The 15081-nt window shown below is 33.1% G+C and overlaps 2 protein-coding genes across 2 annotated transcripts in view; both read right to left on the bottom strand.

The window, feature by feature from the left end:
* Positions 1–274: 274 nt before the first annotated feature.
* Positions 275–15081, bottom strand: part of LOC120627730 (pyrokinin-1 receptor-like) — a 59058-nt gene continuing 44251 nt past the window's right edge. The window contains exons 5-6 of the mRNA XM_039895754.1: positions 11144–11326; positions 275–1388 (exon numbers count right to left, since the gene is read on the bottom strand). Of these exons, the coding sequence (XP_039751688.1) occupies positions 1179–1388; positions 11144–11326 (393 nt within the window). The 3' untranslated portion in view covers positions 275–1178. The remainder of the gene's footprint in view (positions 1389–11143; positions 11327–15081) is intronic.
* Positions 12799–13129, bottom strand: LOC120627731. Its single transcript, XM_039895755.1, has one exon. It carries the CDS (start codon positions 13112–13114, stop codon positions 12800–12802), a length of 315 nt encoding a protein of 104 aa, XP_039751689.1. The 5' UTR covers positions 13115–13129; the 3' UTR covers position 12799.

Consider the following 15081-nt stretch of genomic DNA (forward strand, 5'->3'; position numbering starts at 1 on the left):
GTTATGTAGGTACATAACTTACTTTTTCCTTATGTACTTTTTTATCTAGCGAAGCGACGCGCGCTTTACGTGTATCATAAAAAGTACCATACCGACATAATAAGTAAAAGTGAAACTTCTTACGTCTCAGTACTATATTTAAATAACCTAACTAATGTGAAAAATATTTACAAAAATATGCATGACATATTCGTAGACGTTTTATAATAATATTATTATTGTACTAACTTCCGCTCCCGAATTGCATGCATGGAATTCGGTTATACATCGACATATGTCGATTTTATCTTGAAAGAGTTACAATCTTCCATGCATACAAAATTTCACGTTTATAATATCACATCTGTGTTTATTATGCTGCGTGGTAAGATTAGAGTACAGTTGTCATCACCCCTCCTTATCCCGCGTTCGACTAAGGGAATACAACAGAGAATGGGCAGCAGAGTTCTCTGTGTTACTAATACCATCTTCTGCGATTACTAACTCGTCTGCCCAGCAGCGTGGTGATTGTGGGCTAATACTCTCATTGGGAGGCCTAGTGATCAGAACTTCGGCCTCCCTTTTGAGGGGACCGAGTTCGATCTCCGTGTTTCGATCATCTTAATATTTTCGGAGTAACATGCAATTGCTTCGGCATTTATATCACTCGCTCTAACGGCACAAAAAGTGAAGAAACCGGAACCTGTGTAACCATAACCAATCCAACTCCAGTACTTACCTAATGTGATGGACTACGGCCTTAACTCTTCTCATTCCAAGAGAAGACCCATGCTAACTGTAGTGGGCTAGTAGGGGGTCAAAAAACATTTTGATATTACAGTATGATTGCCCAATTATTTATTTAAACATAATGGCAAAAAAATGTTTAATAGGCCTCCATATCTATGAAATTAATGTTTTGTCGATCTTCGAATTCTTTCTCAAATCAATCTTAACTTAAATTTTTACAACAGTTTACCATTGGTTTTGATGTGTTTATTTTTCTAACCTATTAAAATTAGCGCGTTTGAAAACGAGAATAAGAAGTGTGACTCCTTTTACATATGCAACTTATTTGTATAAAAACATTATTTTTCTACTACAATCAATAAGAAACAATTTTACGCACCAAGCATTCCTGCCATTTAATTCTTGACTCAGTTTAGAGTTCCACTCAGGGTTCTCTAAACAGACGTGTCTCAGGTAAGCCCACCAATATTACAATTTACTTGATACAAAAAAGTTGCCAATTCTTCACCGCTTAGTTCTTGATCTACTTCGTGTAAGCTGGAATTGGAGATGCTACGTGGGGAGGTGAAGGAGTCTGAGCCTTCCGTCAGACGTTGCTGCCACAGCCAGGTCGACCCCGGCACTTCATTCACGACTGAGAGATCTCTTCGGTGGTAGGACTGCAAAATAAAAATGCCGGTCACACACCATATTACCATATTTTGTAACAACCATTTAATAATGAAAAAGCAAAAATTTTAATTTTACACAACAAATCACAGTATCTAGCAAATTATGAACTACAATTTAACTAAATTAGGAAATTTAGAGAAAACAAATTATTGCCCTTGTCTTCTTCAGAACTGTATCTCGGAAACAGGGGCTTCCCTTAAAAATCTTAATGCGAATGTGGTAGCTATGTGTATGTATATGAAAGTGATTGAATGGGGTATAAATTAAAAATATTTTAAGTTAAACAAAAGTATCGGAGCTAAGTGCGATACTAAGGCTGCCTGCACACACTTTACTTCCACTTTTAAATATGCCCGCAGGGCGTGTTAAATTTAAACATTTCGTAATTGTATCTGCCAACAGAGTTGAATCGAACTCAGCTCTGAAAGTAAAGTTTCAGAATGCAAAATATGGATTTAATAGGTTATTTAGTAGATTCCACAGCCACAAGCTAAGTTTGGTGTCAAATTATATACAGAATAAGCCTGCTGTAATAGATGGTACACAGCTGGCGCAAGACCGAAAATATCTATGTCCAGAAGTGAATGTCTATCCGATGATGACCTAGTTTTTTGAATATATGACGTGTCCGTCAACGGCGTACGAGACTAATGCCTGATAAGTGAGCAAATGAAACTGGCAAATCAAAATTTGGGTTTGCATGGCGCACAGTGTAACTGGCCAGCTGTACTGTATGTGTAGGTGTAGGAAAACAAGTGAAACGCATATAAAGTTTACTAATTGTCCACGAAAGTTGATGAAGAAAAAGGGGAACAATGATGAACAAAAAACCGACACCCTGAAGTTAGCTATAAGGTTTGACAGTGCACACTTTCAATTGTCAAAGTCTGCGGGCGCATTCGGGTGATTCAATTGGTTCAATGGTATATAAATCTCAAATTTTAATGTTTTTCCGATAATGAGTTTAATAGTATTCCAAATTTAATTATGTTTATTATGTCCATTTCATTAATTATATAGATTTTATTTTTGTGATATTGTCTAACTGATATTGCGTTATAATAAAACTTTCAATGTATTGAACACCTTTTTCTACAAAGCCGAAATATGACATTTTTGATAAGATTTTAAATTTTTATCTCGTTACGCAAAAGGAGTATAACTTCTAACGTGTGTACATACGAGTAAGTGCACACACGTTTTTTTTATACATAAAACGTTTATAAGCCTAGTAAAATGGCTATTATAGGATTCAACAAATATTATTTCATATAATAAAGGCTTTGTTAGATGTTTTTCATAAAAAAAAATATTCGCAGTTGTTTAACTTTGAAAATGAGCAGAATGTTGAAGTATATCTTATAAATATTTTATTTTGCTGGATAATTCTTTTCACAAAATGTTAGATCTCAGATTGTTAGCTGACGGTAAAAGAAGCTTCGATAGCCTAGTGGTTAGTTTCTAACTCAAAAAATAAAATATCACTTGCTTTAACGGTGAAGGAAAACATCGTAAGTAAAACTGCATGGCTGAGAGTTCTCCATAATGTTTTCAAAGGTGTGACCAATCTACAATCCGCACTTTGCCAGTGTGATGGACTAAGTAATAATAATACAATAATAATAATTGTTTATTGTTCAATAATAAAACATAGGTACATGTAACATTACATCTGACGGCCGAGTGGCGCAGTGGGCAGCGACCCTGCTTTCTGAGTTCAAGGCCGTGGGTTAGATTCCCACAACTGGAGACTGTTTTTGTGATGAACATGAATGTTTTTCAGTGTCTGGGTGTTAACTGTTTATCTGTGTATTACAAGCATTTATGTGTATTATATTCATAAAAAAATATTTATCAGCTATCTCAGTACCCATAACACAAGCTACGCTTACTTTGGGGCTAGATGGCGATGTGTGTATTGTCATAGTATATTTATTATTTATTTATTTATTTATCTGCACAATAGGTATAACTTATATTAATGTTATAATTTACACGGATATACAGAAATCCACTGTCCCTAAGCTAGGTATAAACCTGTTTTATAGGCGACAGTGAAAGTAAGGCCTAAGACTCCGTTATTCTGAGAGAAGACCCGTGCTCTGTAGTGGTCCGGTAATTGCTGGATTATGATGATAAAACTGGTCGTAAATCTTTAACCGTGTTCTAACCAAACCTTATTCTATTTCTGTTGACCGTTCAAGACCTCCTCGGCGAAACGGTGAGCGCAGTGAATTTATGTACGAGGTCCCGGGTTTCTTTGCCGGCAGGGGCAATGCGGGAATTTATAATTTCTGAATTATTTAGTCTGTTCTGGTAGGAGGTTTTGGCTGTGGCTAGTTACCACCCTACCGACAAGAGTTCTGGTGTCATGTCGCGTGGAAACCGATTGGGGCTATGGGCTTAAAATAAACACTGTTTGTCAGGAACTACCTACGCCCGAAGCCTCCCACAAAACTAGCCCAGAGGAAAATCAGAAATTATAAATTTCTTAATTGCCCCTACTGGGATCGAACCGTACTCCTTCACTTATAAGCGTTGTGCTCACCGCTGCGCTACTGAGGTCGTCAAAATACGATACGACATTTGGACGTGTTTTTTCTGGCATTTTAAAGTTATGGTGGGTTAAACAGACTCACATAAGATACTCGCATTCGTTTTACCTGTCTTATTTTATTTATCAAAAATTAGATTTCATCAAACTTTTGTATCATAAAATAAAAAATATTTTAATTGGTAATTATTTTCCAATGATCAAATGAATTATTTATAGAACCTGTAAAGAAGTTCTTTATAGATGAAAATAAGATGATTGCCAAATGTTTTTGTGAAATGATATTTCACTAACAAAAATAAAATTTCCCTCGATTTTTTTCACAGTCAAATAAATAGCTTGTGTCTTCCCACTTTTTCTCTATTATTTGTAAGGATTTCGTGGGATTGATTATTTCGAAACATAGACAATGTACGAAAATAATTATAACCTAAAACGGTACCTAACACATATATTTATATATTGTATAACTAGTTAAATGTATCAGTAAACCCAATAAACTAATATTATTATTGGTAATTTTAAAAACTGTGTTAGGTATTGATATCGTTATTTTGCTGCAAAAACTTCCGAGATAAAAAAAAAATCTTGTAACTTTTTAATTCTAAATGTAAACTATGCTGCTTAATTGAAGGAAATAAATAAACGTATGTGACTTTGGAAAAATTGTAACTTCATAAACATTATGGAAACTATGAAAGTACAACAGTCACTGAAGACTAACTTCTGTTTTCACTTACGGCGGGCAAGGCCTTAGGCCTTTTTACCTTTCATCAATCGATTATCACTACGCAACTCATATAACCTAACTTGTCTATGGTTCTTGCCTATGGTTGTTGTATAAGGTTTGTGTTAGTATTATCATATTTCTCTTTTTTCGTTTGGATTTTATTTTATTGATTAAGGTTATTAAAAATACTATATTTATATTTTTTCACCTGTCAATTGAGAGTTTACGATTCCCCTATATTTTATTATCCGCCGAAACGGTTTCGAAACTTAAGATGGCGCTTACCCATCTTATAAGAGTTCGTGTAACGTTTTTTTTTCTCTAGGAATCACCTAAACCAATAGGCATCCGATAAAGGTCATTTCTAGGTTTAGTGAAAACGGGCATAAGTGGAAGATGTTGCCTTACCTTATTGAAAAATTGCCACTAAAGTTTGAGTATAGATCTATGAAATTACTTACTTATCCGTTAGCTCAGTTATTCATTTCCAAACATAATGAGATATATTACTTTTTTTACGTTTTTCGTACTATATCAAAGGTAGCCTTTTATAAAAGTTAGTCAAACTACCGCGTCGCAGGTTTTTTGTTGTATGGATTGTGGACATATTATTCCAGTAGGTTGATTCGCAATGAGTAAAAATATAGATTCGCATTTCATACAAATGTTTTTCAAAAGGTTCATTCAGACCTAATCAATGGAAGAATAGGTTGATTTCACGCGCATTTTTTCTTTCTTCAAGTTCCTAACGACACGTGTAAGCCTAGCTTGTATCTATGCAAGCTCGTTTTGTAAAAAACTAATAAGAAATTTTATTTATAAAAATCTACTTTACTGGTTTTCTTTATTTACAGTTATAAATAAATGTTCATATTTAAAGCAATCGTAATTCATGATTTTTTAAATCTACATTAGTTATTTTACCCTTTTGAGCAATTTTTCTTTAGAATTATAAAAGATTTGTGATTCCATTGAGGGATTTAATACCTAAGGGATTGTTATTTATATTGAAATGCGTTTTGTATTATTTGAAATAAGAACTTTATCATAGCTATGAAAGTATTGAAAGTTTTCTTGATGGTTGCTAACCAGCTTCCATGGTTGTTAATGCTAATCATTATAAAACTCGGAATGAGAAATCATAACAAAAACTAAAAAAGTCTTCAAATACAGTCAAAAGTTTGGATTCATCTTTTGGATTATTCAATTATACCCATTTAAATTCGAATTCAAATTCAAAATTCATTTATTTCAAGTAGGCCTAATATAAGCACTTTTGAAACGTCAAGTATGTCTGTTTGTAGTGACTCTACCACCGGTTTGGAAGGCAGATTCTACCGAGAAGAAACCGGCAAGTAACTCAGCAGTTGCTCTTTTCCAACATCGTTTTACAATTTAACAATCTTTGTTCTATCTTATATTATCCTCGATGTATTAAATATGTTTTTATACATTCTTTAAAGTTATGTTATTCTAATATTACTTTCGGTAGCATGTTATATAAAAGCATATTATACTTAGCCCCACAAAGGTTTTCTGTACTTTCCTAAGACGATATGCTGATATCACTAATTTATGACCGTTTCTAGTAAGTCAATTTTTTATAAATATATTTAAAAATATACTTCCGCGATTATTTTACAATATGACGTCTAGTGGTCGCGATAATTAGTCTAGTCGACAAGTTGAAAATGGTACAAAATAGAGATACTGCTCTTAAAATTACGTGCGATAGCTCATTGGATCCGGAATGACGTCTAGAAAAATGTGCTAAAAGCGTGTATTAGCACATATAAAATTGCAAAAGTTATAAACAATTAAAGATGAAAATAAAATGGCATTTCGTTTTTTGCCAATAATTCATTAACTATTAATATTTAAGAAATTTCAAAAAGATTCTGAAAGAGGAGGAAATTTCCAATAAAAAACTCCTAACTCCCGGAACTCTATCTCCATTATTTATAATTTTAATTTAACGCTGAAGATAGGTCCGCGCGCGACATTTTTAGGTTGCGCGCGCGGCGTCAAAAGCGAGTACGGCACATTAATTAATTTATTTAAGGTATTGAATATTTTTTTTTTAATTTGAAAAAATTATGGTGTGTTCTGAACACTATAAATAATTCATTCCCGTTGGAAATTTTACTTAAAGTTAATTTTTCAACAAGTTAAACAATTGTTAACTAAAGAAATTTTCTCGAAATTTTGTCTTAATTGTAAGTGAAAAAAAATGTTTAAATAATGGTTGTAAAAAATTTTCGCTTCGTAGAGCCTTTCTTACATACATACTTAACAAGATCGTGCCATAAAAGTTAAAAAAATATTTAAACTTTGTTTATAACAATTTTTTTACTTGAACAAAAACTTAAAAATCCAAGTAATGTTGTTAAAAAAATTTTTTTTTTTCTATATCATCATATTATCGTTTTTTTATTAATACAAGATATTAATTGATTTGCAAAAAAAAAATTTCCCGCCATTTGTTGATAAATTTTTTATAAACAAATTGATTAAATCAATATTTTTAAAAAAAAATTTTTCACAACTTTATTACATTATAAATATTATGATTTTTAAAAAAAAAAAATTTCCTTAATAACAATTTTTAATTGTTTATAATCGTTTTTTTTATATGTCTATTGTTTAAATAATTAGTTAAGAAATTTTTTTTTTTCTAAAAATCATAATTGACAGTCCTCTATAAAGTAACAAAAAAAAAATTTTTTTTTATTAACAATTCTATTGTTTATTAACTTACCAATTTGTTATAAACAAATTTTCAACTTTTTTTTATTTTTTTTCTAAAACTTCTAAAATTAACAAAAACAACCATATATAACGTATAAAACTTTGATAATAATCTTTTTGGCAAATTAAACATAATTTTTTATGCATAATATTATGGAATGAAAAATTAATTTCAACAAAACTTAATAAAAATTTTTAATACACCACGAGGCTTATACACTGAACTGTTTTTGGTAACTGTAAGATCGACTATGAGCCACGTTTTCAACTGAAGCAGGTATAGACTATAAGCCACGTCAGCAAAGAAAGCAGGTAACAGAAGGGACAAGATTCAAAGGTCGGACAGAAAAAATGGGCTCTAAAAGAAGCAGCTGTTCATTGTTAAGTACAGAACTCGAAATAAATGATGAATATTACAAGAAAAATAATAACTGTGAGAAGCGAGAGAACCGTAAAAGAGAAAAAATGCCAATAATTAATTAAAAAATGACATGATTTATAAATAAATAACTACAACGTTTATATATTTTATTACTTAACAAAATAGTCTTGAAGGTCTGTAACCGTATCTGCATTATTTAAAAAGTTAGGAGTCACGAAAGTTCGAAAAACATCGAAAAAAATATAAGTTTTTATAAACAAATGCGCGTAACAATAAATTAGTAATAACTAAAATTTTTTTGAATAATTCATTTAAAAGATCGTTTAACTGTTTATAAAATCGACTAGAATGTTTATTTTTGTATCTCTAATAGTTTAAAAGTTATTTCAGTTTTTTAATAGACAAACGAAGCAGCCGCTGCAACTTTTGTAACACGTGTTTTTTAAAAGTACAATAAAAAATTGAAAAAATTTTTTTTTTATACTTTCTTATATATGGTTGTTTTTGTTAATTTTAGAAGTTTTAGAAAAAAAATAAAAAAAAGTTGAAAATTTGTTTATAACAAATTGGTAAGTTAATAAACAATAGAATTGTTATTAAAAAAATTTTTATTTTTTTTACTTTATAGAGGACTGTCAATTATGATTTTTAGAAAAAAAATAATTTCTTAACTAATTATTTAAACAATAGAAATATAAAAAAAACGATTATAAACAATTAAAAATTGTTATTAAGGAAAAATTTTTTTTTTAAAAATCATAATATTTATAATGTAATAAAGTTGTGAAAAAAAAATTTTTAAAAATATTGATTTAATCAATTTGTTTATAAAAAATTTATCAACAAATGGCGGGAAAAATTTTTTTTGCAAATCAATTAATATCTTGTATTAATAAAAAAACGATAATATGATGATTTAGAAAAAAAAAAATTTTTTTAACAACATTACTTGGATTTTTAAGTTTTTGTTCAAGTAAAAAAATTGTTATAAACAAAGTATAAATATTTTTTTAACTTTTATGGCACGATCTTGTTAAGTATGTATGTAAGAAAGGCTCTACGAAGCGAAAATTTTTTACGACCATTATTTAAACATTTTTTTTCACTTACAATTAAGACGGTAGTTCGAGAAAATTTCGTTAGTTAACAATTGTTTAACTTGTTGAAAAATTAACTTTAAGTAAAATTTCCAACGGGAATGAATTATTTATAGTGTTCAGAACACACCATAATTTTTTCAAATTAAAAAAAAAATATTCAATACCTTAAATAAATTAATTAATGTGCCGTACTCGCTTTTGACGCCGCGCGCGCAACCTAAAAATGTCGCGCGCGGACCTATCTTCAGCGTTAAATTAAAATTATAAATAATGGAGATAGAGTTCCGGGAGTTAGGAGATTTTTATTGGAAATTTCCTCTTCTTTCAGAATCTTTTTTTGAAATTTCTTAAATATTAATAGTTTATGAAATATTGGCAAAAAACGAAATGCCATTTTTTTTTCATCTTAAATTGTTTATAACTTTTGCAATTTTTTATGTGCTAATACACGCTTTTAGCACATTTTTCTAGACGTCATTCCGGATCCAATGAGCTATCGCACGTAATTTTAAGAGCAGTATCTCTATTTTGTACCATTTTCAACTTGTCGACTAGACTAAATAACTTTGTATCAATTGATGTAAGAATCATTAAAATCGGCCCGTTTTGTATCGAAAGTGCCACAAGTATAAACATACATGCATACATACATAGGCCGATAAAGATATAACTCCTTTACGTCACACAGTCGGATAAAAATAGACCTCACTTCAGTATGGCCGGTAGCTATATTTTTTCTAAATAAAAATTAACGTTCCATTTTATAGCCCACCCTATTAAGGGCAAACCATGTTCTTTCGTACATACAAAAAGCCTACTTACAATTTTAATAGAAAACCATTAGTTGTTTATTGAAATTGCCGACGAGGGATGTGGCCTAGTGGCGGCAACGCAAATCACCAGCTCAAACGTGTGTATATGAATAGGTACATAGCGTCATTTACGCACTACTAGCTCGGACAATATATGTACAAAAAGGAATGAATCAATAAACTTTTACTTTACACCATATAAAGTATAGAAAACAGAAATGCAATCAAAATACAGCGTAGCTACTATACAATTTAGTGGCCTTTCGTAACATAGCGATCTCTTCGAGGCAACCACTGCCCAAAACAGACATAGCTACTGAAAATAGGTAGATTGTGCATATATTGTATTACATAAATATACACATATGTATGATATATATATATCATACATATGTATATATTTATATATAATATGTAACATATACAAACATATATATATGTATATCATCATCATCACCATAATAATATTAACCGATGACGTCCACTGCCGCACCTAGGTTTTTTGTAGAAAAATCCAAAGTCCACGGTCTTGATAAAATCTGTCTACCTCGTTTATGGTCGACAAATACTGCGCTTACCGGTGCGAGATCAGATATAATTTCGGTCTTGCTCATGTTCATTCGTAGCCCGTAGAATCTCTCAACAGGTATGTTGAGAGATTCTTCTGAGCATCATTCTAAGGTCTCCTAGAGGGTCTATCGTTGTGACAACATCATCGACAAACGTTGAGTGATTAATACCAAAGCCATTCCAATCCAGAAACTTAAAAACATCCTACTACGCAACAGTAAACAGCGTCGGGAAGATAACATCTCCGGAACCCAACTGTCGCTTAAGTTGGATATCACTCAGATGGAATTTTTGTACGAAAACTTCAACACCTGGATGTGCCTGCACCTGGTAGTCGATTCAGCAACTTTGCAGTGTCTTTAACACCGTATGTATGTATAATATACACTACTAAAATATTATCAAGGTAATAAAATTTCAGACCTGATCTAAGATAAAAATTATGTGTACCTACACATGTTGATGATCAATATCAATAGCACTTATTTTTTGAAATAGTAAAAGCAAATAAATGATGTAACTGGTGAGTGTGATCTTACGCTCCTTATAGCTTATATGAATGAATTGGCCTGACTTAAACAGTTAAATTCCTATAGTTATCTCAAAAGCTAAAATGAACATATAATTTGGCTGATAACCTGCGCATATTGAAAGATCACCTCTATCTTTTAATATGTGCAGGCTGAATCAAGATCAAATAGGTGAATCTCTACCGAGCTCTCAAAAGCTAAAATGAATGTCTCTGCCTGAATTAACCTGCGCATATTAAATTACGGTGATAATCAATATTCTATGCTCCCCACCGTGCTCCCAAATGCTTAAATGAATGTCTTTGCCTAACCTAACCTGCGCTCGAGGCGGTGCGTCACCCAGCTGTGATGAGGCCGTTGATAGGCGACAAAGTAGTCGCGGATATCGCTGCCGCTGCGTTGCTCTGGACGCAGCACGCTGCCTTTTAGAAGCCAGCAATGCGCTGTAAGTCCGCTCCATACGTGGGACATCTCTGCTGCACCACATTGATAGCGTCAACTGTGTAAAATACCAATATATTAATCGTTATACAAGAATATCTCCATCATCATCATCACTTCACCCGATTGACGTCCACTGTTGGGCATCAGTCTATTGTACGGAGTTCTAAAATTCAGGGTCTTGGGTCGCTTGTTTCAGCGAATCCCAGCGACTCGTGACTCGTCTATCCACCACGTCTGGAACCGACCAACGCTGCCTTTACCGGTGCCGGGTCGCCGTTTCAGCACCTTGGGACCAAACGGTCTATCGCTTCTCCGATCTATGTGCCTCGCCCATTGCCACTACAGCGTCGCGACAAGACACTGCATAGATAATTGTAAACTGGCGATTAAATTCTAACCATTTATTTCTATTTCAATTTATTTATTTATTATAATGCAATTCAAAAAAAACAGTCTACATTAATTATTAATACGATCAAGTGAGTTGCGTTTTGATGTGCATATATTAAAACATAGAGTAAACCTACAAAGCGCACAACTTATTCACTCATGCCCGCAATTAATAATGGTTAACCGTCTTATCCAAAATCTTCATATCGAAAATTAAATATCGTAGTGCTGTCCTTTTCCTACACTACTTTGTTGCCGGCAGTAGAGCGGCGAAGCTCATTAAATCGAGGTAAAATAATAAAATATACCTACTAAATATAGTTATGCAGACAGAGAACAAGGAGTACCTAATTTCTAACAAAAACTTGCCCAACGTAAAATTATCACTGAACATGAGGATCCCCACCTACCTACCCTGAGCTGTTGATATGTGTAGGGAACCGCTGGGATCAAATAGTACTAACACGTGGCAGCTGGAAATCTCTACTAGATACATAATATGTCCAGCACGGAATAGCTACGAAAATAAGAAATATTATAATGTCAAACAAAAAATTCACCCGACATAAAATTATAACTCGACGTGAATTGCCTCATTTCGTAAACAGAACGACCACAGTTTAGCTACGGATAATTTATTTGTAACAAGCTCTGTCCGCGACATCGCCCATGTGTACTATTTGCGTGTTGTTGAAGTGAAAACCCTAAAAACTTTGAACTGAAAATTGGCGAACTAAGAAAAACTTCGCATTAATTTTTTAAGTCTGTTACCAAGCTTAATCAAAAATATCTTTAAGTATACCTAAGCGTATCTAGATCGTTTGATTGCGTATTACGAAAAACTGTCTCACGTCGAAAGTAAATAGTTAATGTTATTTTAATCATCAGATGGCAGATTGAAAATAGTGCTATCTTTTTCTACTCTTCCCTGTAGAATAGGACATCTACATTCAATATGCCATCGAAAGATATGGAATTAGATCAATTTTATTATTAGTTTCTTCGTCGTCCGAGGTTTTTTTGTCAAAAAACGATGTTTTCTTTGTGTCGTACGACGTGTATATCTTGCGATTCGTTACACCTTCATCGGAATTCTTTAATACTAAATTGTCTCTCTCTCTCTTTTTGTGCCTCTCCACTACTGGAGGTTGGACGTCAGCTCAGCGAACTTCTCGCGGTCTTGCGCCAAGCGAAACAATACTTCCACGCTTTCAACATTGGTCCATTCACGGATGTTGCGCAACCACGACTTCTTCCTCCTTCCAACACGTCGTTTGCCCTCTACTTTGCCCATCATTATGAGCCGGAGCAGCTGGTATCGCTCATGTCTCAGAACGTGGCCCAGATACTCGACCTTACGCTTCTTAATGATAAGCAGTAACTCCCGGCTTCTGGCGACGCGTTGGAGTACTCTCACGTTAGAAACTTTCTGTGTCCAGCTAATGCGGAGCATTCTACGATAGCACCACATCTCAAGGGCTTCGAGACGTTTCTGAGTATCGGCTTTTAGAGTCCAAGATTCACTACCGTACAAAACTACCGGCCAGAATACTAAATTGTATTGCAATTCAATCAGCCATTTAAGCACGTTCCCTAAATGCCAAATAATAAACGTTTAGATCCATCCCATTATCGTCTTGCAGAAAGCAAAAAAGTAACTTGTGTCATTCGTGGAATGTCTATAAAAGTAAGTACTAAGAAAGTTCGAGAGATCGACTCGTCAAAAATCACTACAATCCGTTGCTCTGTTGCTATGTGAAAGAAGGATAAACCAACAGACACACTTTTACATTTGCAATATTAGTAGGGATAATTTTGGAATAACGGAGCCCCAGCAGTACGAACTCAGGGCGTTTCACCGAAAATATTTCAGATTTATGGGCGACCTTTGTTAGTAGCAATAGGGATATACTCGAAAGTGCTTCCGTTTGCCGTGAAACGCCTTTATATTATAACGAATTCCGTGTATTATCAAACACCAAATTGGTTTATTAAAACGTTTTTCTTTCTTTCTTGCTGAAGCGTTTTTTAACTTTATTTTATATTTAGATAAAATATATTTAATTTAGTTATAAGAATAGGCATTAGGTACTTTGTTTGAACAATCTTTATTTTTTTCTTTGTTTAATTTAAACGAATTTTATTGTTAGGGATTTCACTTGATGTTTTGTCCAAACCATCTAAACCATTATAGGTAAAGTATTTACTAACGGTTGCTCATGACTTACACCGCGGTTGTAACTTCTCGTTTCTTTTTCCGAGCTTGAAATTATCCTTTAAAGATATATAATTTATTCAATAGGTATAGATTTAACTGATGAAGTAAACATAACAAACGCATATCGTTTTATTGTTAGTTTCCATCTCTAATGGATACTTTGAAGCTTAAAAAAATTCCAGTGGATTTAGCTAATAAGTCCTCAATCGTAGTAAATAAAATAATCCAAATCGTAATTATATTTCACTTGTAACCAGGAGGTTATTCCAGAAAATCTTTTAACGGCTGAGAGATACCGAATTCTATTTAAACCTCCAAACTCATCCGTTTACCGACTTGGTCTTGTTTCGATTTTGCTCGGTCAAAATTTTAAATTCAGTATACCCTACCTATTATTTTTTTTATTTTTGTAAAATTACTAAACATATTATTTATTGTGTAAATAAATAATAGATTACATGGTTGTGATTGTAAAATTATATAGACGATTTGATATTTTTCCTTTTTTCACTTTATTTTACGATAAAGATCAGTAAAAATTTAATTGCTTCTCATACCTTGTAGTTTAATTATAATTAAGTTAATTTCTGGCAAGATTATATAAAAGTAATAAGATTAAATTAAATGCAATTACCTACTAAAGTAGTGCTTACAAATAAATTGTTTCAATCTCAATAGACCAGAATTTGGCAATACGGATGATAGAGGCATTGGCTGTTCATCATCATCATCATCATCGAATAAACCGATTGACGTCCACTACTGGACATAGGTCTTTTGTAGGGCGTTCTAAACTCCACGATTCTGGGCCGCTTTTATCTAGCGGCTCCCCGCGACTCGATTGATTTCGTCTGTCCACCTGGCTGGGGTCGACCAACGCTACGTTTAACGGTGCGGGGTTGCCTCTCCATTGCCTTGGAACCCCAACGTCCATCAGTTCTCCGAACTATGTGCCCCACCCATTGCCACTTCAGCTTCGCGACTCGTTGAGCTATGTCGGTAACTTTAGTTCTTCTACGGATCTCCTCATTTCTGATTTGATCACGTAGAGATACTTCTAACATAGCTCTTTCCATCACTCGCTGAGTGACTCTGAACCTTCTTATGAGGCCCATAGTTAGCTACCACATCAACGTTTTGGCTGTTCATTATAACTTAATTATGAAGCAGCTATATCATCGGAATTCTCCAATAAACTCGCA

The sequence above is a fragment of the Pararge aegeria genome, chromosome 11 (assembly GCF_905163445.1).
Source record: "Pararge aegeria chromosome 11, ilParAegt1.1, whole genome shotgun sequence".
Taxonomy (NCBI): Eukaryota; Metazoa; Arthropoda; class Insecta; order Lepidoptera; family Nymphalidae; genus Pararge; species Pararge aegeria.

Excerpts from the sequence above, each read along its gene's own strand:
- LOC120627731 (XM_039895755.1), bottom strand. The coding sequence starts at position 13,114 with ATGCTCCGCATTAGCTGGACACAGAAAGTTTCTAACGTGAGAGTACTC.